Here is a 22,847-nt window from a genome sequence, read left to right as displayed (position 1 = left end):
TGATAACTACAGCGTTTGCGCTCCCAGTCTGGCCAATCAGAGCATGCCCCGCCTCCTTGGCAAGAGTGATTGGTCCAAGGGAAGTACACATGACATAAGGCAGCCAATTAGAATGCTCCCCTGGCCTTCCCTATTAGAGGCTCCGATGGCTACTTGTTCGCAGGGAGGCCTGACTGCCGTAGGAAAGAAAGCAGGCCAGGCTGAAGAGCAGCAGAGCTGAGAGATGGAGTAAATGAGAGAGACTCTTGATGGCATGGAGGTCCCGGTGCCTGCAAATCAGTCCTCACTCAGAGTTTTTCCCAGCCCAGTTCCCATCTTTTAAGCCAATTGGAGTTGGCTTCCTGGCCTTTATCAGTCAGTCTTTAACCGCCCAGTGCTTTCTACATTTACCTATGCTGTTTTTTGTCTCCATGTCCTTTCCACCTGCTGGAAATCTTACCCGACGTTTCATCTCAGTGCTCCTTCCTCAGTGAACGCCCAGAGCTCTCCGTTTCTTTCTCATGCCACAACACACGTCCCATATACACATAACCGTTTACACACAGGTTACATGTCCTCTACCAGCATGGTGGACAGACACCAGGGTTGGGCCCTCCCCCGGCACTTCCCAGGCCCCAGGGCCTTCCATACGGTTGGTATTACCTCCACTGTTCCCTAGAGCTGTCATGAGAAGCTTACAGTGCCTTCTTCCTGGATCCTGAAAGGAGCCTTTTTACCCCCACGAAGAGTCAGGAAGCTGGGGCCAAAACAGGGTAGGAAGCCAGAGTACGTTCCTGCAAGAAAAGAGGGTGAGGGGGCGGGGCCAGGTGGTAGAGGGGCAGAAGGCAGAGGCTAGGGCGGAAGGCTTGCCTTCTATTTCTGCTCCGGTGGATGAGATCTGGTTGAGGAACAGGCTGACGGTCCCAATCTCATCCTGGCAACTGTTCTTGGGGCTGGAAAGAAACACATTCTGCAGGCTGAGCCGCTGGCCCAGCTCTAATTATCTCCTCCGCTGCTTGTTTTTCAGCCTCCACGCCTGGCTCACCAGTCCAAGACTCTGAACTTGATGTAGCTGGAGAGGCAGGGCAGCTGCAGGGGGAAAGCGAGAGCCACGGTGGGTGCATGCCCGGAAGGTCTGGTCCTCACAGAGACTGAGTGCAGCTGGGAAGTGCCGGGTCTGGGTCCAAGGCCTGGCTCAGTCACCAGTAAGCCATTGTCACCAGAGCCAAGATGGATTTACCATGGGAGCGTATAGACCTGTGGCTGTGGGCCTCCCCACTTGCATGGGTCCCTTGCAAAGCCCTGGGAGAGTTCTACAACTGTGTCCCCTTGTTGCTTTGTATTCTTATTCTTATTCTTTTTTTTTTTTTAAGATTTTATTTATTTATTTGACAGAGAGAGAGAGATAGTGAGAGCAGGAACACAAGCAGGGGGAGTGGGAGAGGGAGAAGCAGGCTTCCTGCCGAGCAAGGAGCCCGATGTGGGGCTCGATCCCAGGATCCTGGGATCATGACCTGAGCCGAAGGCAGACGCTTAACGACTGAGCCACTCAGGCGCCCCTGTATTCTTATTCTTAAAATGGCCCAATTGCATGGGCTTCAGGACCGAGACCTGAGTCCACCCTGACCATGGGCTCAATGATTGCAGTTCTCATACAACCCTTCACTGTCACCAACCGTCTCACACAGAGGTTGTGGCTTAAAATGTCTTCTTCACGGTTAGCGGTTAACTTTTATTTTTATTTTATTTATTTATTTTTAGATTTATTTATTTATTTGTCAGAGACAGAGCACAAGCAGAGGGAGCGGCAGGCAGAGGGAGAAGCAGGTCTCCCACTGGGCAAGGAGGAACCAGACGCAGGACTCGATCCCAGGACCCCAGGATCATGACCCAAGCCAAAGGCAGACACCTAACCACCTGAGCCATCCAGGCATCCCAGAGGTTAACTTTTAAACAGTAGGACATCTATCCCCTCCAGAGTAAATAATAGTAGCTGCTGTTGTGGGAAGGGTTTCTGTTGTCCCCTGGCTGTGCTGAATGATCTACATGGATCATCTGAGTGACTCCTCCCAACAACCCCATAAGCCAGGTGCTGTTATTCTGATTTCTAGACAGGAAAACTGAGGCACAGAGAAACTGAGTTCCTCAAGTTCTCTTTAAAAGCTCTCTTTAGAGTTCCTAACGACTCTGCCACAACCCAGGGAGGGGTGTGATTGTCCCTATTTACAGATGGGGAATGAGGCCCAGAGAGGTAAAAGGGCTTGTTCAGGGTCCCACAGTCAGGGGTGCAGTCACGACTGGAACCCAAGCTTCTGATTCTTATCTCCACTCTGCCACAGGGTCCCCTCAATTATGAAAACAAAAACCAATCCGTGTGTAAAACAGAGCTCCTGGGGTTGAGGCCTGAGTGGGAGCAAATCCTCTCAGTTGGGGCCCCTTCTCCTCACAGCACTTCCTGAGGCATGGCTAAGAGTCCCTCCCATTCTCCATTCTACTCGTCCATGCTCCCCTTGCTGAGGAGCTGGGGGCCAGGGCAGAGTAGGGAAAGGGTTTTCCAGTTGAGCAAGTGGTTAAGAAGAAATGAGGAAAGGCCCCCTAGAAGTGGGGAGATGGGCACCGGAAGGCATCCAGGTCTTTCAATATTACAAATCCTCCACATTCACATTCATGGCTGAACCATCTTTTCATCCACCCTGTTGAGAATTCTCTTCCCCTTTCCCAGTTCCTTGTCTTGACTGCCCTCCTGTCCTGGGGCCCTTGGATTGTAAGCTGGCATACACCCATTTTCAGCAGAGTTTCCCCTGCAGCCTGCCTTGTTGGGGCCCTGACTGGCTGGCCTCAGATGCTACTGTCTCTGTAGTCACCCTGCCATTCAGAGTGAGGGTCACATGGGCCTGCTGCATTTCCACAGGGCTAGTGACAATCAGGCTTGCATCCAAATGGCTCCAGCCTAGGAGACTGTGTTATGTGGGAAATGGGTGAGGGCCCAAGGAGTGTTTGGACATCTTTAAATGTTGGAAGGCCTCTTTCAGGGACGAAGGAGGGCCCAGCCTGTGCCACTGGTTTCTGAGCCTAAATGCAGCTGAACATGAGGGAGGACTTTCGAGGCTCTGAGCATCCACAGAGCATCTGAGGATCCTGGCCATGAGCCTCATCACAGCCAGAGACAGGTGGGAGGGATCAAAGACGGAGGATAAACTAGGCTCCCTTTAAAATCTCTTCCTAGGGCACCTGGGTGGCTCAGTCGGTTGAGCATCTGCCTTTGGCTCGGGTCATGATCCCAGGGTCCTGGGATCGAGCCCCGCATCGGGCTCCCTGCTCAGCAGGGAGCCTGCTTCTCCCACTCCCTCTGTCTCCCGGGTTGTGCTCTCACTCTCTCTGTGTCAAATAAATAAATAAAATCTTTAAAAAAATAATTTAAAAAATAAAATCTCTTTGTACTTTAAGAGTCTATAAAATTACTCAGGAAGGTAGGGATTATGAAGAATGGGTTAAAGATGATGCCTCACCAGGAGGCAGACTAGGGAAGCTTCTAGCAAGGAAGAGGGTCCCAGGAGAGTAGAGGGGAGTTCACGAGCTGATTTTACGTCACACAAATTTAAGGTATAAGGAAAGCAAAACACCCTCTGGGTAGCCAAATAGAAGCCACACAAAGTTCTATGCACTCATACTTAATGACAGTGCTCAAGCTATCTCAGAATTTCGTACTCTTTTTCTACACACAGTTCTTAGAAGCCTGGCATGGAGTCAAAACGCAATCAAGGCTCTCTCAGGGCTTTAAGAGGACTGGCATCCACATTCATGATAGGTGACTGAGAAGGACTGAAAAGCTCTAAAAATCAGACTACAGAATCCCACAAAGAAAAGTATCTTGGAGCCATTTAGTGTAGGAACAAATAGTCCCTACTCCATGTATCCCATATACTATGTTCCCACAATACCTCTAGGTCATTAACAAAGGGCTATAATTATCTTCAGGGCACTTCGCCTAGAAGATAAGAAAATGCATAATACGGGCGCCTGGGTGGCTCAGTTGGTTGGGCGACTGCCTTTGGCTCAGGTCATGATCCTGGAGTCCCTGGATCGAGTCCCGCATCGGGCTCCCTGCTCGGCGGGGAGTCTGCTTCTCCCTCTGACCCTCCCCACTCTCATGTGCTCTCTCTCAAATAAATAAATAAAATCTTTAAAAAAAAAAAAAGAAAATGCATAATACAATTTAGATTTAAATGATTTTTTGGTTTTGTTTTGTAATGTAGGTGAAAGGGCATTTTTAAGTTTTTGGGAAAGTTCAGTTGTATGGCCCCCTCATTTCTTAATACTGGACAAATAAAATAAGTTTTCCGAAATCTGTCCTGGGCTTCCTCATGTTCCCTATCAGGCAGATCTCACCCCCACTCCCCGCTGCCCCCCACTGTCCCCACCCAATGCTTCTTGGCCCCTACCTTCCATCCACACCCCTAGACACTCAAACTTGCCTTCCGTTTGTGGGCCAGGAGGAGGAGGGTGGTCAAGATGGAATAGCACGGGGTGCCTGGGTGGCTAAGTCAGTTAAGCACCCAACTCTTGATTTCAGCTCAAGTCATGATCTCAGGGTCATGAGAGCAAGCCCTGCATCAGGCTCCAGGCTCCACACTGAGCGTGGAGCCTGCCTAGGATTCCCTCCCACCCTCCCTCTCTCTCTGCCCCTCTCCCTGCTCTCTCTCTCTCTCAAAAAAAAAAAAAGGATGGAACAGCAATACCTGAATCTGGAAGGTCAGGATCTGGTTCCATATCGGGTTCTCAGTCTGGGTCAGCACATTTGTCTTGAGCTAGGAACATCCCAGAGCACTGTCGGTGCCAGCCTGCCCCCTGCTCCCTCCACTGACCTCACCTTCCAGCCCTTTCAGCCCAGCCCACAGATGGACGCTGTCTCTGGCACAGGGCTGACCATGGGAATGGTCTAAAGACATTTTGACAACTTCTCCTCAGCTACAACTTCGGTCCTTTGTATATCTGCCCAGATCCAGATTCCCTACTATTTGTTTTTAAATCATCTTTCAATTGACTTTGTTCTTAAAGAGTCTTAGGGTTATTAACTTTAGGATATGAGTGCATGCACATAGATTTTGTTGGATAAACTCTACGATCCCAACAGAAAAGTGAGCAAAAACCATGTCGACTATGGCAGTACACAATGGCATACCCCTTTCCAAAGCATCACTTGACTTCATTTTTAAACCTGACTCTGTTCTAAGCAATCGTGTCAGTGAAATCGAGGGTTGGTTGGACTGGTTAAACTTTTTAATACATACTAGAAAACCACAGAGATATTAAAATTTTTGAAAATTGTGTGCCACCTACCACCCAAGAGCATCTCACCTAGACCTGGAGCACCCAAACCACCTTCAGTGTGGTGGTTTTAAAATATGTCCACAAATCCTTTGGTACAGCTTCCTTTGAAAGGTAGACACTAATCTCTTTCCCTTTATGTGTGGATTGGATTTAATGATGCTTCTAATAGGTAGAATATGGTAGAAACAATGGTTTATGAATTCTGAGACAAACCTACTTAACTTTAACCCAGCATTCCCCAAATTTGAACATAGGATCCTTTTTTTTTGCATGGAACGTCCATCAGCACACTTTGGAAAATGCTACTCTCTATTTATGGAGGATTATGGAATGTCAGCAACTCTCTTGCTCAGAACCTTCAATTTCTAGATGAAGAATCTCAGGCCCGAAGAAGACAGTGTTTCAGCATTGTTTGTTTGAGGGCATGTTGTTTCATTCACTCATTCGTGCCCTTCATGTACATTAGGCTTTCAGTGGGCACCTGCTCTCCATGCAGGGCTCTGTGCGTGGCTCTGGGAGACAGGGTGACTGGCCATGGCCTTCACCTTCACAGACATCCTGGTCCAGTGGGGCCATGGCCCACTGATGGGGGAACTGACATCCGGATCGGGGGGCCCTGCCCACCAACTCCAGCCTTCCCACACACTATCTAGATGACAATTTCTCAAACCCTCAGACCCTTTCTACACTTACCTTTTCCCCAATTAGCTCAACCTCCAACATAGGATTCACTAAGTGCTGTTTCTCTGTGAACAAGAAGTTACAAGATTTCTGAGACAGCAGCATTTTTTTTTTAAGGGGAGGACATGTAGAGGTGAGGTGACAGAACGACTGTCACACCCCTCTGCCATCATCTGGTGTGGTACCCCCCCACACCCGGGCAGACCTCCCCCATCTCCCCTCTATCTCTATGTGTCATGGCCCATAATTGCAGCGAGGGTGGGTGCTGGCATAGGGAACCGGGAGTCTGCATCCAGACATCAAAGACAGGTCAGGGGCAAGTGACCCATTTTAAAGAGTATCTACGGGGTCTTCATGAAACAAATCTTAGTGGATTTCAGTCTCGTCCTCTCGTTCCCACACCCTAAATCTTAGGTTCACATCAAAATGGAACAGGGAAGCCCCATGAGAATCCAGGGTGCCACTATGTAGGGAACCTCAGGGTCACTCCCCCCCCACCCCACCATCCTGACTCTAACTGAGATGAAGGTCCTCTGCGCAGTAGATGAAGAACTGTAAGTAGGCCATGTTGATTGGGACCACTGTTGACTTGAAGATCTGAGTAGTGGTGTCATCAGCCCCATAGGGCAGCTTTTGATCTACCTGCAGAGACCAGAGACCCGACAGGGTAGAGTTATAGGATGGTCATGGCCATGGCCACCAGATTTGGCTTCCCGGCCTTCCACTTGGTAGCGGGGAGGGATGGACAACCCTCAAGTGACACAGCAGGCAAATAAAAGCATGTGAAGATCAGTGGCCACTCTGAGGGCCAGGGGTACCCTATGAAAGCAGCCACAGTAAGAAATGTTGTTGGGGTGTCGGGGGCAGCCTCACCAGAGCCTGGTCTCCCACACCGAGGACACAGATGGTGACTTTCAGGTAGCCTCTCACACCACTGCTGGGTTCATTCGGCTGGCAGAGGCCTAACCATTTCCTCATGAGTGTGTGACCTGAAGGGGCAGAGGGCCCATGGGAGACCAGCCTCCAGTCTCCATCCTTCTTCCCTGAAACCAGTCTTTGTTTCTGTGGGAGAGGGTTGTGGAAATGGGTCTCATATATTCTGGTTCCCATATAGTAGCAGAGGAAAATGGGAGTCACTCCTACCAGTAAGCAAAGCTAGTACACTCAGCAGGCGTCAGCCATTGCCTTTAGGAAAGAGAGAACCCTCTTCCCCATCCTGGGAACTCACAGTTGTTGTTACTCTCCTGGTCTGAGAGAGGCAAGCATTTTCCCTAACCCTAAGCTCCAGCCTTAACCTGCTGTGTATGTTATGGCCAGATCCTATGTTATGGTTACAGTGGAAACCTCTACTCAAATGCTAGTTTCCGAATACTGGCCTCAAAGAATAGAAATTCAAACCAAGGCTGTAATAAAAGTTTAGCATTTGACCCAAAGGGATGCCTTGAGTTTTGAAGAGAAAGGTGTTATCATTATAAACATTATCAAATACAGAAAATAATTCATACCCTCTAATAGTCTCCCCTCGTGTGCTGAACATACAGGGATTTTGAAATATTTGGACAACTGGCCTGCTTTTTCTCAGAAGGCACACGCATTTGCAACACCTGATACCTACCTGGAGAATGGTAGATAAACCCAATATCGGTCTGAAAAGACAAGAGTAGAGTAAGGATTAGTTAGGGCCTCTGGCCGAGATGTGCAGTATCAACCAACAATAGTACTATACTGACAGTATTAGCCACCAATGCTTAAGAATTTGCCCTGCTCTAACTCCTTTACTCCTTACAACAGCCTACACGTGGTCCGTCACCACCTCCACTCTGCAGAGGAGGACACTCTGAGAGAAGGGCCTAAAGTCTTACAACTAGTAAGTGAGGAGGTCTGGATTGGAAGGATTCTCAGCCACCACACAGCACTACCTGGCCAACACAGCGTTGACTCTTCCTTGGGTTGGGAAGGGTGTCTCCCATCCTGGGGAAGAGGCTGGTCAAGGGAGAGGCAAAGAGACTATGGGCTTTCCCTTTCCCTTGGGAGAAGGTTTCTGCCTGAGGCCTGAGGGATGTGGTACAGGACTGAAGGTGGCGTGGGGCAAGGCACTGTGGTATATTCAGGTCACCCTTGTATCCCACATCTGAAGGTTCCATAGAGCAGTCCCCAAATTCTGCATGTTAGGCCTGCTTTAAAACTCAGTCACCCCTTTAGGTTAGGTAGGCCAAGATTTCTTAGCTACAACAACAAAAGCACAATCTATAAGGGAACAGTTTGATGAAGTGGACTCCAGTGAAATGTAAAACTTCTGTTCTTTGAAAGACACTCAAGAAAATTGAAAGACCAATCATACACTGGGAGAAAATATTTCCAAGTCATATATCTGATAAAAGGACTTGTATCCTGAATATATAAGAAAATCTCAAAACTGAGTAGTAAGAAAACGACCCAGTGAAAATGAGTAAAAGATCTGAAGATTTGTTTTTGTTTTTTTTTAAAGATTTTATTTATTTATTTGAGAGAGAGAGAATGAGAGAGAGCACATGAGGGGGGGAGGGTCAGAGGGAGAAGCAGACTTCCTGCCGAGCAGGGAGCCCGATGTGGGACTCGATCCAGGGACTCCAGGATCATGACCTGAGCCGAAGGCAGTCGCTTAACCAACTGAGCCACCCAGGCGCCCCTGAAGATTTGTTTATTTAATTTTGAGAGAGAGAGAGAGAGAGAGTAGGGGGAAGGGCAGAGGGAGAGAATCTATCAAGCAGACTCCCGGCTGAGCAAGGAGCTGGATGCGGCGCTCGATCCCACACCCATGAGATCATGACCTGAGTCAAAAGAGTCAGATGCTTAACGGACTGAGCCACCCAGGCGCCCCAAATGAGCAAAAGGTTTGAACAGACACTTAAAGAAAATATATAGATGACAAATAAGCACATGAAAAATGCTCAACATCATTAGTCATCAGGGAAGTGTAAAATAAAATCACAGCGAGGTAGCTCTACATATAATTAGAATGGCTAAAGTAAAAAAGATGGACTACAGGAGGGGTTGGTGAGAATGGGGGGCAACTGGCACTCTAGCATATACTGCTGGTGGGAATATAAAATGGTAAGGCCTGTTTGGAATTGTTGGGACAAAAACGGTTAGGAATTTTCTCTAAAAGTTAAACATACACTTACCATATGAGCTACTCAATCCACTTCTACGTATTTACCCAAGAGAAATTAAGATTTGTACAGTAAGATTTGTACAGTAAAGCAGCTTTACTGTAACAGCCAAAGACTGAAAATAATCTCATGTCCATCAACAGATGAGTGGCTAAACAAATTGTGATAAATCTATAAATGGAATACTACTTGGCGATGAAAAGGAGTGAATTATTGACACATGCAGTGACATGGATAAATCTCAATTATGCGGAATGAAAGAAGCCAAACCAAAAAGGGTATATGCTGCATTATTCCATTTATATAAAATTCTAGAAAATGCAAACCAAGCTATAGTTATAGAAAGCAGACCAGAGGTTTCCTGGGGATGGGAGGGGATGGGATGGGGCTGAGAGGGAAGAATAAAAAGGCACACAAGGAAATTTTGGGGGATGATAGATGTGACAGATATGTTCATTATCTTGACTGTGATGATGGTTTCACAGGAATACAAAAATTATACATCTTAAAATATGTGTAATTCACTGTATGTCAGTTGTACCTCAATAAAGTTGGAAGAAAACCAAACCAAACCAAATCCAGGCACCCCTAATGAAGCAACAGATCCAGGCAGTGATCATCAGTGGCTGTTAACAACATAAAAAGAGACCAACAGACATTCTGTGGCTCCCGCTGAAGTCATTTTGCCAAGTAATGGACCCAAATCTGGCAAGTCTCTGGGCAGAGGGACATGTGAAATGAACCTTCAGAGATGCAGTCAGCAAAATCCAGACTGGAGGAAAACTCTAGAGGACAAACTATCCAGTTTCCTTAACAAATTACAAGGCGGGGTGGGAGGGTGGGGGGGGTGGAAATGGGCAGGATCCACAGAATCGAAGACCTAAAAATACATTTTATTTATTTATTTATTTTTAAAGATTTTATTTATTTATTTGACAGAGAGAGACACAGCAAGAGAGGGAACACAAGCAGGGGGAGTGGGAGAGGGAGAAACAGGCTCCCTGCTCTAGGGAGCCCGATGTGGGACTCGATCCCAGGACCCTGGGATCATGACCTGAGCCGAAGGCAGTCGCTTAACCGACTGAGCCACCCAGGCGCCCTAAAAATACATTTTAACTAGCTGCAATGTATGCACCTGGTCTGCATCCTAACTTGAACAAACTGTGAAAGGAATTCATAAGATAATTAGGGGAATTTGAACACTGGCTAGTTTTCGATGTTATCTAGGAATTATAAAGGTTTTAAAACGTGGTAATTACATTTGGTATGCTTAATAAAATCTTTATGTTTTAGAAATACATACTGAAGTATTTAAAAATAAAATGATATGGTGTCTGAGATTGGATTCACAATAACCTAGTGGGTAGGGGAAGTGGGCCAGGTGTAGACAAAACATCACTGGCAATGAATAAGTGAAGTTGAGTGATTGGGATGTGGGAACTCAGGATACTATTCTCTCTGCTTTTGTGTATCTTTGAAATTTTCCAAAGAAGTTCTTTTTAAAGATTTTATTTATATATTTGAGAGAGAGAGAGAGAGAATGCAGGGGGCAGAAGGAGAGGGAGAGAATCTCAAGCAAGAATCTCCCTGCTGAGCTCGGAGCCCCCGTGGAGCTTGATCTCACAACCCTGAGATCATGACCCAAGCTGAAATCAACAGTCTGGCGCTCAACAGACTGAGCCACCCAGGCACCCTTCATGTCTATAACTTAACAGTTCATATCACTGGTCACTGTCTGAAAATTGTGCAGTGGTCTTTGTCGAAAGTACAACATTTTTTACCTCCTGCCACTTAACCTCTCAGGAATCTCTCAATCTCTAAGCCTATGCTGCTTTTTAAAAAAAAATCTTTTATTAATTTACTTGAGAGAGAGAGTGCACAGAGGGAGAGGGAGAATCAGACTCCCCGCTGAGCAGAGAGCCCCATGTGGGGCTTGATCCCAGGACTCCGAGATCATGACCTGAGCCGAAGGCAGATGCTTAACCCACTGAGCCACCCAGGTGCCCTGCCTATGCTGCTTCTTTAAGGGACAGGTCATGACTCTTCATGTGCGTATTACAAGTTGTGAAAAAGAAACCTTACTTTGATTTGTCCTAAATGTGCCTTTCCCAAGGTGGAAGCCTTTTTCCAGGGGTTGCCAGATTTGGCAAATAAAAATACAGATGCCCACTTAAGTTAGAATTGCAGATTGGGCACCTGGGTGGCTCAGTTGTTTGAGCGACTGCCTTTGGCTCATGTCATGATCCTGGAGTCCCGGGATCGAGTCCCGCATCAGGCTCCCTGCTCATCGGGGAGTCTGCTTCTCCCTCTGACTCTCCCCCTTCTCATGCTCTCTCTCTATCATTATCTCTCTCAATTAAAAAAAAAAAAAAGAATTGCAGATAAATGAGGACTTCATTTATAGTATACATATGTCCCCTGCAATATTTCGTGAGGAGCCATGCAATATTTGAGGCATCCTTATATTTAAAAAGTATCTGTTATTTAAGCTTCAAATGTAATAGAGCATTCCGTATTTAATCTGGCAACCCTACCTTTTCCCAATCTTCCTGGATTTGGAGAATCTTTTTTAGCCCTTCATGACTGTGTCAACTTTCCTCATCTCTCAGCCTGTGTCTTTCCAAAGCAAACCTTTTTATTCTATTCTCATAGGCAGCAATTTTCTCTGTGTTTCTCTGCCTTTTTGGATCTTCTGCTTCCATTTCCTGGAGGCAGAGATTCGAAGTGTGTCCATAGTATTATAAGTTTGGGGAATTCAATCTGGCACATAAGTGGTACACACTTTCATCCTTACAATGACTCTGGTTTGAGTATATCATTATTCCCATTGTACAGATGAGGAAGTAGAGGTTCTGAATAACTTGTTTAAGCCAACCCAGTTGGTAGGTGGATCCAAATCTGGATATTTCTGCATGAAAATTCAAGTTTTGCCCCTAAACTCGGGCATGGAGCCCGTGGTAGGTCTCTGTTTCACCAAACCTCCTCCTTCATCCAGGGCTCACTTGGAATCTCCCGATCTCTGAGTTGAATCTCAACAGTGTGGAATTCATCACCTGCAGAAAGATCTCAGTTATTCACATCCCCCATTTCTCCCACCCCCATGGGAGGAACTGTAAGGGCACATTAGGGATTCTCCGGGATCTACTCAATACTTCCTAGTGGCCCACAATACCACATAAGTTTTCTCATTTAATTCTCAGAGGTACCCTGTGAGGTTCAGAATTTTAGTTCCATTTAACTGATGAGGAGGTTGATCAGAGGGTTCAACTCATTTGATGAACCCAAAGGTCAGCCCAAAGCAAAGTGTTGCACTCAACTTTCTCCATGGCATGCTGTCCTGATCGCTTCCCATGTGCCTGTGTTCCCAAGAACATGTACACTCTTCAAGGGGGAGGCCTCCTTGTTCTCCTTAGCCCTGTGCTGGGCACATAGGAGGTACCAGATAAACATGTTCATTGCTGTTACCGGGCTCCCTCTGGCTGGGGAGTGGAATGTCTCATGTTGAGGGCACATGTGAGGGGTCCTTTGGTGGCATGAGAATCCTGGCACATGAGAAGGGGCTCTTTTCTTCACCAGGGCCCAGCTCAGGGCCTAACAGTTGGCATTCCATAAGATTTGTTAAATGAATGAATGGGGAGTCTGGGTTGCCAGAGTGTGATAAAGGCAGTGGAGGATATGCCTTGGGGTCAGAAGGACCATCTGAAGTGACTGGCTATAAGGGAGGGGTGAGGGGCTGAAGCCTTTCCCAGAATTGAGGTGGGACAAGAAAGTGGGCCCATCTTGTTTGGCTCCTCACCTGAATTAAGATGGTCTCATCAAATAACTTAGCAGGCACCTCATAAAAATTCTGGAAGAAGATCTGAAGCAGAGAGAATGGGGGTAGGGGTTGGATGATATTCCTTCCACCACTTCACCCAGGGACTCAGTAAGCCTGAAGGCTCAGAATAGCATGCTTCTTCCCCAGCTCTTGCCCATTTCATGCTCATGCTCCTCCTCCAGAAGCAGAGGCTTGCCCAGCTCCTGGAGGGTGTTCTGCCAGGGTAAAGGGCAGGGGCAAGGGTTCCCAGAAGCATTTGTCAAGAGTGGCTCAAGGCCCAGCTAGCTGCCCTGGGATGGAGTCCCGAGCCTCTGCCTCCTAGAGTGCCCTGTCAGTCCACTGCATCCCCAGCCCCTGCTGCAGCCAGAACCCTCTTTCCTAAATGCAAACCCGGCCCCATCACTCTCCTGCTTAACTCCCTCCATGGCTCCCCAGTGCCATCTGTGACAGGGTCCCAGCGCATTTTGCAGCCTTCCCTCCAGCCACAGCCATATCTACAGTTCTGCCAAGTCCTGCCACTTCTTGTTTCTAGGCTTCCGAAGACACTATAGCTTTTTTCTGAATTTTCTTTCTCCACGATGTCTCTCTTTCCCTGTAGACTCTTCCTTCAAGGTTTCGGGAGCCCTTCCTGAGTCCCCTCATTCCTCCCTACTCTCACTGTGCTTTTATCTTTTTATTTATTGGCCTCTTTACCAATTAATTCAGTGAGTATTTATCGACTTCCAACTGTGATCAGACACAATGCTATAGCTTAGGGCTTCAGCAGTGACAAGATGTAATGGTCTGGGTCTGCATTTCACAGCTGCATCAACAGCACCTCCAGATCTCTGTTAACCCCAGTTTTGCACCATTGTCATTGTCTACGTGTTCACAGGCCAATCCGCCTCCCACAGACTATTGGTTCCTCCAATGGGAGGTTTCAAATGATTTTGTCTGTATTCCCAGTGCCAAGCAGTGCTTGGCCCTATGTAGGCGCTCAGCCAATGTTTGTGGAAGAAGCAAGCTTGCCTGATGCCTGCAGGTAATGCCCAGCCCCCAGCTAGCTCCCAGCTGGCCCCCTTGGCCCAACTGCCCCGTTCAGTTCTGAAGGGCACGTGCAGCCCACCTCATTGAAGAAAGGGTTGTTTCCCATCTTGATCCGTGTGTTGTGCTGGTAGCCTCCGATAACCACCTTCACCATCGGCTTGATGTTGTTGCCCATGAGCTGTCGGGCTTCAAACACCTTCACTCGGACCTACAGGAGGGGGGGGCGGGGCGGAACACAGGAGCACCTGAGGCTGTGGCCCGGGCCCCCTTCGCCAACAGGGACTCTTCTCTAAAAGAACAAAGTGCTCTGACAAGAGGCATCTACTGCGGATGGGAGGAGAACCACAGGGAGCTGGACTGCCTGAAGGCAAGTCCAAGAAAGGCCATGGCTCCTCCTGTTTCCTCTTCTGGGAACTGTCCCCTCCACTGCTTTGTCCTTTTCATCTTCTGTAGACTTAGTGTTTCTCAATTGCAATGGGCTTGTTACAGAATACAGAAATGAAATCTAATCTTTCCCAGTTTTTTTTGTTCTGTTTTTACTTTTATCTACAATCTTTTTAGAGAACTGAGAATTTTAAAGTTCCATGCCATTGAATCTCTGATCTGTGATTTGCTCTCTGATTTGTGATTTATTCTTCCCCTTTCTATACTTTACTGGGGCTTCAGTAAAGGGTCTATGACATCTGAGCCTAGAACTAGAAGGTGGGAGGGAAGAGCAATGCAGAGCCCAGGAGAGACCCTGGCCGGCTGAGGCCCAGGGGGAGAAAGAATGAAGATGGCCATGGCTAGGAGGGCACTGGTGTGGGAGCTTGTCATCTGACTGTGGGTAGTAAACAACATCCGGCTCTCCCAGCCCAGGCTGTGGCTCGGCCTTTCTCCATGAGACCTCCTATGTCTCTAGCAAGTCCAGTGACCCTTTAGGGATCGATATGCATGCAGCTACCGGACCCTCAGAGACAAGAGTGGGCCAAACCAGGCAAACAGGTCGCACGTCAGGATTTTGCCCTAACCTCTAGGACAGAGGAGTAGTAGTGATTTGGGCACGATGACCCTCTATCCTGGGCAAACCAGCCTGATGAAAAGGGATGGGGCCCAGAGGGAGAGGAAAGGAAGGTACTCCAAAGGAGGAACAGCATGTGCAAAGGCCTGGCAGCTAGAGAAAGAGGCTTGAGAATGGGGACTGCAAGGTGTCCAGGATGCTAGAGCAGGGTGGGGAAGGGCGGGGGCAGGAGACAGAGTGGCTTGCAGAGATAGGTTTGTGTTATCAAGGGCCTAGGAAGCCATTGGAAGGAGTTTGGGTTTTGTCCTGAGGACATTAGAGCATCCTCATTTTTAAAAATTTATTTTTCATTTTATTTTATATTTTAAAATTAAAGTATAGTTGATACATGATGTGACATTAGTTTCAGGCCCACAACATAGTGATCTGACAACTAGATATTATACTACTATGCTCACCACAAGTGTAGCTACCATCTGTCATGGATATCCTCATTTTTAAAGGACATTTTTAAGCAGGTGCATGGCATGGTAAGAATGACATCTTTGAAAGACCACTTTGACTGAAGGATGGACAGGAGAGAGCTGGAGGCTGGTTGTTCAGGAGGAGCCTATGAGGTGGTCCAGGAAAGCGACGGTGCTGGCTCAGGCCAGGGAAGTGAAGTGGTGATGGAGAGGCGGGGGCAGTTGGGTGGTATTAAGAGCTAGGACTTGGCCATCGACTGGATGCAGCGGGGAGGGTGAGGAAGAAGGCAGTCAAGAATGACATCCAGTCTCCTGGGCAGGTGGCAGGCTGGGGAGCAGGTGAAACCATAGTAGAAATCTTAGGTTACAAGTTACAGATCAGAGGGAAGTTGGTGAGCCATGGGATGAGGGTTCCAGAAGTCATAGCGGGAACTCTCCTCAGCCCTTCCCATACAGCTCATTTTGCCATGAACATGGCTAGCCTTGTGTTGCCAACAATCCCGAGGACTCCAGGCCTTTTGCTCTGCCTCCCCAGCACTTGCCAGGGCCTGTTGGTATACATAGAGCCAACAGCGCCTCCTATTGCCGCAGCAGAGCTGTCTCTAGCTTCAGCTTCCTGCAGAAGTGGCTCAGAATGACCCCAGAGGAGCATGGGATGCAGTGAGGCTCTGAGGACCTGTAGCTCTGGCCCTCTGCCATGACCTTATGGAGAGACGGGGACGGCCTGGGATCACAGTGAGAGTGTCAGGTGAATCAGCCCAGAATCCTCACCTGAAAGTGCTGAGGCTTCGAGGACAGAGCCGTGGGCATGGCGGAGTTGGGGAACACCAGTTTCTGCCTGGCCACCTCTCCTGCACTTGGGCCCAGGAGGTCGCCATCGCCTGAGGAAACACAATCTGGGTGGGCCTTCAGAGGCTGGGGCTCAGGAGGCTTTGAGGCATTACACCCATTTCATTGTTCCATCCCCAGTGACTAGCTTCTGACTAAAACCATGGCCCAGAAGTCCTGAAAGGGGCACATATCCTTCCCAGAACATTCCCATGGGAGCCTCCTCTTATCCTCAGTAACCCTGGGCCCCATACTCTACATGTGGGGGCTCTTGGAAATGGCCATCCTTGCTTCCCTCCACAGCCCACTGGAGGCTGGGCCTTATGTCTAGAGATGACAAGTGGAAATATTGGGGGATACATACATATATATATATATATATAACCTCAGCCAGGTGTCTGGAGATCTGGCTTCTAGATCCTAACCTGGTCACAGTCCTTCTGTAGGCCTCAAGGGATGGGTTCCAAAGGTCGCAAGGGTCCCAAAGAGCCCATCCAGCTATGTTTGGAGAAGAACAGGGGTAAACCCCGAGGACATACCTATCTTCGACGTATCCTGGTATCTTACAAGGGTCACCTGGAGAGTGACAGTGCACTGCAAGGCAAAGGCAGAGGGGGGCTGTAAGCCAGATCTTGCAATCCTTGGCCAAGTCATAACACTGGAACCTCGCCCAGCCTGGCCAGGTTCATGCCCAGTTCCCCTGTGCAAAGTGATGCTGGCCATGGTACAGGGCCACACCATGCCATGGGACCTGTGAAGTCTTGGGTGGAGGGAGGTTATAAACTGGTAGGGAGAAGCAATGGGTTATAGTGGAGGGAATTAGGAGAATAGAGGAGGCATGTGGCAGTGGTGGTGACAAGGGGGTACAGCAGGGTGGGGAGGAGAGGGAGAGGTGCCTTGGGACCAGTCCAGAACCGCTGATGCCAACAGCTCTTCTCCTAGCTCAACATCTCCTGACCTCAGGTGGGGACTCCTGCAAATACCTCTTAATTGACCTCCTGACCTCCAAGTGCTCTGACTACTCATCCTACCTCTAGACCATTGCCAGAATTGCCCCCTAAAAACGCCCTAACCGATCAGAGTGAAGTCACAGCTCACCAGCGCAGACCATAAGGCCCCTGGTCTCAGCTAGTCTCAGCTCTCCCACCACCCCCTTCACATCCTCCCAAACCCCATGTGCCAGCAGTGCGGTAGCTCACCCTCCCCAAACCTGCTGCCTGCCTCTCTCCCTCCGGCCTTCACACATGCACCTTACACCCTTGCCTGGGATTTTCTTCCTTTCCCGTCCGTGGGGCAAACTCATGCCCGCTGAGAAACTGAATAAACAAATGGACAACGACCAGATCTTATGTAAAAATGGAACTCTGACCTACAATCTGCAGCAATTGATTCAGGAAACCAGCCCAATAAATCTGCAGTAACCCACCCAGGAAGCCAGCCTGCTCTAAGTCAGCCTTGTAGGAAGTCAGAGTACTCCTCTAGCAACCAAACAATAGCCCCATCACAGTTGGCCCCAAATTGTCAGGACTTGATTCATAACTGACAGCTTCCCTCATTTCTGTCCCTTCTTCCCACTTAGGACCAGCCAGAGAAAGCCAAATACACACCCCTAATCAACCACATAGGATGCCCGGCTCCTCGTTGGTTCACTTATAGCTTCCCCTGACCAACAGCCTCCAATCAGGGCACACTGGGAGCCTTCCCTGCTTCTGCTGTACAGCTTCCCCCCTCCTCTGCCTGCCTCTGAGTCTCTGCCAAAATGCAAGTGATGGTGGCTGATGCCCTTGCTCTAGCCAGCTCTGCATAAATAGCCTTTGCTTATTCTCCTTTGGTTGGTCTTCGCTTGTTTCCATTTATCTTAATCATGTCCTCTGCAAAGGCTTCTGTGACCTCCCACACGGAATCATTCACTTTGTCCTGTCTTCAGTGACCTAGCCTACCTACCCCTTGTGCTGGACCTCTTGTCACTGGGAGGGATGCCTACTCCAGTGGACGTGGGCTTCACTCAGTTTTGTATCTCAGGCCTAACACAGGTGCTGTCATCCAATGGACAACTGACTAAATAATCAATCTAAAAGGATGGATGTAGGGGTGGGAGGAAGGGTGGGTGGGTGGAGGGATGGCGGGATGGGGAGGTCAGGGAGATGATAGCAGTGTGATGGGGCCTCCTAGGGCAGGAAGTGCTCTCTGGTGGGGGCACTGGCCCCCAACTTCACCGGCTGCTCCCACTCTTCCAGCCACCCTTCCTGGGGCCCAACTCACATCTGTGGACATCATGAGATGGTTAAGCAGGTTCAGGTCCTTCACGATAAGGACCTCACTCGGTTTTTTCACCAAGGGCTGGAGCAGTATTGTGGCCAGGCCAATGAACCTGGGGAGACAAGGAGCACATGTGAGATCCAGAGTCAGGGGACACAGTGTCTTCTGTCCCAGGCATGACTTTATCTAGAGAGGGTTTTCTCTCCTACAGGCTGTGCTATCCACAGAGAGAGGCTGTAGGAAGGAGGCAGTGATGTGGAGAACCCACCAGAGGATGTAGGGCTCTCATGTCTCTGAGAACTGACTTTGGGGCTATGAGCAGTGGGTTGCTCTGCCCTGCCCAGCTCCTTCCCAGAAGTTCTGCTCCCACACTCCTCCTGAATGGGAGCAGTGCCAAGTAACAGCTGATTGGACCAGGGGCTGGACACCTGATGGAAGCTGGGCCAATCAGAGTCTCCGTCCTAGGAATTTTGACTGGGGAGGCCATAGATTCAGTCTCAGTGGGTGTTGGTCCCTGCTGGGCACTAGAATGGGGCCACAATAGGAAACCAGGATTGGGCAGAGAGAAGCAGAGATTTGAGATCCTGTGGCTTCAGGATCTGCAAAACTGTCCCTGGCTTCCCAGGTTCCTGATTCTGGTCTCTCTGCACTCCCAGCCTCACCACCCTCCCAAAAATCCCCCACCTTTTTTTTTTTTTGGTCCCATTAGCTGGCTGGAGTGGGTTCTGGTCCTTGCAGCCTGAGTTATGGATTCAAGCCAGGAGATGCTGCTTTGGTCAGAGAGCCAGCCTCCTGCCTTTCTCTGCCTCACCTGTCCTTCTTTGCTGCGCCCATGTCCCGAAGGATGATTTGCAGAAAAGAGTCATTTTGTAGGGGGCGGTCCCAGAGGTACCAGATCAGGGTCTGTGGGAGGCACAGAGAGATCAGCATCCTTCCTCCACCCTCCCCTTCCCATCCTTCTAGAAAATGGGGAAAGATGCAGGGAACAGGCTGGCCCTGTGTTTCTCTTGAACTAAGGAACCTCTCTCAAGTCTAGTTTCCTTTTTTTTTTTTAAAATATGAATCCTCAACCCGGACTTTTTTTTTTAAAAGATTTTATTTATTTATTTGACAGAGACAGACAGTGAGAGAAAGAACACAGGCAGGGGGAGTGAGAGAGGGAGAAGCAGGCTTCCCGCGGAGCAGGGAGCCCGATGTGGGGCTCGATCCCAGGACCCTGGGATCATGACCTGAGCTGAAGGCAGACGCTTAACGACTGAGCCCTCAAGTCTAGTTTCCTAAGAGGATGGCATTAGCTACCTTTCACCAAGGTGCTGAGCATCCTACCCGAGCTCTGCAGTGTAACTGCAATATCATTGGTGTGTCAGGAGTGAAGGGGTGTGGGGACCCGGGGTGGGGGTGGGGGACATGGATGGATGGGAGAGGAGAGGGATGGATCCTACACAGGGAACCCTGTCTCTGCTTCAGGTTTCTGGGAACATCAGTATGGCCAGGTTGGACAAGATGGCCATATCATGGTCCATCCTCAGAGTGGAGGAGAAGGGCCAAGAACAGCTATGGGCCCTGGACTTGGGGAAAGCTTGTGCCGCTCCCGGTCCTCTCCCTAGAATTCTGAGCATGGCCAGGACCCGACCTCACTCTTAGGGTTGTCATTGCTTCTTCTGGGTTTGTCCTGATGAGTTTTACCTCATTCCATGTGGGGTTATTCCCTTCCGCTTCATGAGTTCTCTTCTTGATATCTGCAAAGATACCAAGGGGCAGTTATTGGTGGCAGGAAATATTTCAAAGTCTAGGTTGAAGTGTGGTAAAGAGAGGTAGGACTCCAAGAACACTTCAAGTCTATGTTGGCAGATGTGATATGGCATGGATTCTTACGCTGGGGGGTTTCAAAATTTCTCACTTTTTGTCAGAGTAACATCATGCCATGTGACAGATGCTGTGTTCACTTCGTTTTCTTCCTTGGAACGTAGTTCCTAGCCATCTTGCAGCCAGGTGGTGCCTTGTGACTCGTTCTGGCCAGTGCAGCGTGGGAGCGATTTTCACCACTGCCACGACTGGCTCCTAAAATCCCCCATGACATTCTTCCTCTCCCCACTCCGCACACCCATCCTCACCATCTGCGGGCAGGGTGGTGCCAGGATGACTTTGCAGCCACAAGCAACAAGCAGCGGGTCCCTAAACCGCTGCTTGGAGGAGCCCCTCAGGATTGCTGCCCCCCTTGATGCAGGACTTGGTGTGAGCAAGAGGTAAACTTTTATTGTATTAAGGCACTGAGATCTAAAGTTTTATTTGTTACCAGAGCAAAGCCTAGTGGACCCTAAGACATGCCAAAACATCTCTAATGGGTTAAAAGTTCTTCATCCACTAAAATTCTCCTCCTCCAGAAACATCTTTAACAAAGAACAGCTGATAGCCCTGCAAAGAACCTTTAAATTGCTAAATTACTTTGAGATTCTTCCCAAGGAAAGAATGTATGAAAGAGGGGGAGACAGTGTGTGTGCAAGCAAGCACCTGTTGGGTAGTCGGAAGGGGTGCAGGGTAGTGGATGGTATATGGGGGAAGAGGGGCTCAAAAAGGTGAAAAAGGAATAAAAAATATCAAACATTCAGTTATTAAGAATTTATAGGTAAATTTGTGAGCAAACCCAGGAGTCTGGGACTTAGGCATCTTTGTAAGAGGTATTTCTGGGAGGAGAAAGATCACATCCGTGGGATCGTAGGAAAGAAGGCTCAGAATCAGGCTGTTCCCTGGCTCATGGCAAAGACACACTGAATGTCCACTGTGCCTCTCTCAAGCTGTACCTGGGGACATAAACGCGTATGGATTGTCCTGTGAGCCCAGAGTCCCAAATGTCCACTCTCTGAGGGGTGTTGTCACGTTCAGTGAGCACAGTTTCACAAACCAGAAAAAAACTTAAGGTCTTCATTCTTTACTCATACCTATTATAGAAACAACTGTGCCTTCTTTCTCTTGACCCCGATTTTCTCACTCCCCGCACGTGCTGGGAAACCTCATTTGCCCATATCCACCAGCAGACAGACTGTCCATTTCTCTTGCCCTTCTTCCCTTCCTGCTCCCAGTTCTGTGTTGTGTAGACACGCTTAATCTCTTTCGTGTTGCCTCCTAAATCCTCTCACCCCTCCCCGCCCCCCCGCCAACCTTCTTGGACATTTTTCCTTACCTATAAAAAATGGAGACAATAAATCTTGCCTCATTTGCCTCATGGGATTGTTGTGAGGAGCAAAAATCATTATGTTTACGAAAAGGCTTTGTTGGTTGTAAAGGTCCCTCATTAGGATCGAACAGTTACTATTGGAGGTTGTATGAGAGCTGTACATATATTGTCTTTTAAAATCCTCACATCAAGCCTATGAAGCAGGTGTTTTTTTTTTTGTTTGTTTTGTTTTTTAAACCTCAATGTGTGGCACAGTCCTAGTTCACAGAAGCGGCTCGGGAAGTATTAATCTTCTCTTTTTCCCGTAGCCATTCCCCTGGAAAAAATGGGAGGCAGAGATGTCATAATAGGAGAAGTAATGGCAATAAAGCTAAGTTTCGAAAGAACCGGATGATGTCTACCCCGCCTTTCTGCCACACAGAGCATCTCTTACAGAGGAGGGCCCCCATGAGTCTATTTTTTCACCAAGAGCATGTTGCCTCTCAGGGCTCGTCTCTCCCATCCCAAAGCCTGGCTCTCACCTCGGAAGTAGGCAGACACGCAGGGTCTGGGTGGGGGGCTGAGGGGCGGGTTAATCGTGGCTGACTCCACCACAAGCCGCAGCATGTCCTCCCCCTACTTCCCTCCTTTTCTCTGCAGCGGAGCCTCCTTCTTGGAGTACCTTGGTCCAACGTTCTCCCAGGTCTCACGGGGTGAGGAGAGCCCCGGGCCTGTTGCTTAGCAGTAGAGGTGATGTCACAAAGGTGGGAGGTTCTTGGTTCTGGAGAGGAACGGAGGGGAAGGACAGGAGGAAGTCACAAGGAGTCCGAAGCCAGTGGCTTGAGGTGACTAGGCCTGTACAAACAACATGATTTGGCTGCTTGGCGTTTCCTCTTTCTTTTTCTTTCTCTCTTATTCTCACTGTCCCTCTGATTTCATGATCAGGTATAAGGGTAGTGTTTCCTCTTTATATAAATAAGCAAGTTATCTGGAGTGAATCATTGCCAAAGTCCCACAATTTAAATGAGAAAATAAGAGAAGTGAGGTGACACGGGAAAAGGAATAGGTAAATCAAAGACCATTTCAAGGACAATTCAGGAGAAGCCCTTCTTAATGCATAAGCAAATATGTAGGCCTCTTTTTTTTTTTAAAGATT

The 22,847-nt window shown here is 48.6% G+C and overlaps 1 protein-coding gene across 1 annotated transcript in view; it reads right to left on the bottom strand.

The window, feature by feature from the left end:
- The window catches only part of FER1L5 (fer-1 like family member 5), a 64,312-nt gene that overhangs the window by 35,118 nt on the left and 6,347 nt on the right, over positions 1 to 22,847 (bottom strand). The window contains exons 2-18 of the mRNA XM_064572565.1: positions 22,234 to 22,472; positions 20,224 to 20,276; positions 19,349 to 19,440; positions 18,541 to 18,649; positions 16,818 to 16,872; positions 16,222 to 16,331; positions 14,066 to 14,194; positions 12,940 to 13,002; positions 12,146 to 12,196; positions 7,607 to 7,637; positions 6,865 to 6,980; positions 6,510 to 6,633; positions 6,004 to 6,056; positions 4,719 to 4,787; positions 1,025 to 1,068; positions 850 to 932; positions 679 to 773 (exon numbers count right to left, since the gene is read on the bottom strand). Coding sequence (XP_064428635.1) covers positions 679 to 773; positions 850 to 932; positions 1,025 to 1,068; positions 4,719 to 4,787; positions 6,004 to 6,056; positions 6,510 to 6,633; positions 6,865 to 6,980; positions 7,607 to 7,637; positions 12,146 to 12,196; positions 12,940 to 13,002; positions 14,066 to 14,194; positions 16,222 to 16,331; positions 16,818 to 16,872; positions 18,541 to 18,649; positions 19,349 to 19,440; positions 20,224 to 20,276; positions 22,234 to 22,318 — 1,362 coding nt within the window. The 5' untranslated portion in view covers positions 22,319 to 22,472. The remainder of the gene's footprint in view (positions 1 to 678; positions 774 to 849; positions 933 to 1,024; positions 1,069 to 4,718; positions 4,788 to 6,003; positions 6,057 to 6,509; positions 6,634 to 6,864; positions 6,981 to 7,606; positions 7,638 to 12,145; positions 12,197 to 12,939; positions 13,003 to 14,065; positions 14,195 to 16,221; positions 16,332 to 16,817; positions 16,873 to 18,540; positions 18,650 to 19,348; positions 19,441 to 20,223; positions 20,277 to 22,233; positions 22,473 to 22,847) is intronic.

The sequence above is a fragment of the Mirounga angustirostris genome, unplaced genomic scaffold (assembly GCF_029215605.1).
Source record: "Mirounga angustirostris isolate CCGP_5_RB_7025 unplaced genomic scaffold, mMirAng1.0.hap1 SCAF_10, whole genome shotgun sequence".
Taxonomy (NCBI): Eukaryota; Metazoa; Chordata; class Mammalia; order Carnivora; family Phocidae; genus Mirounga; species Mirounga angustirostris.
Note: the sequence above shows the minus strand (reverse complement) of the source record. Positions and strands in the feature narration are given on the sequence as shown.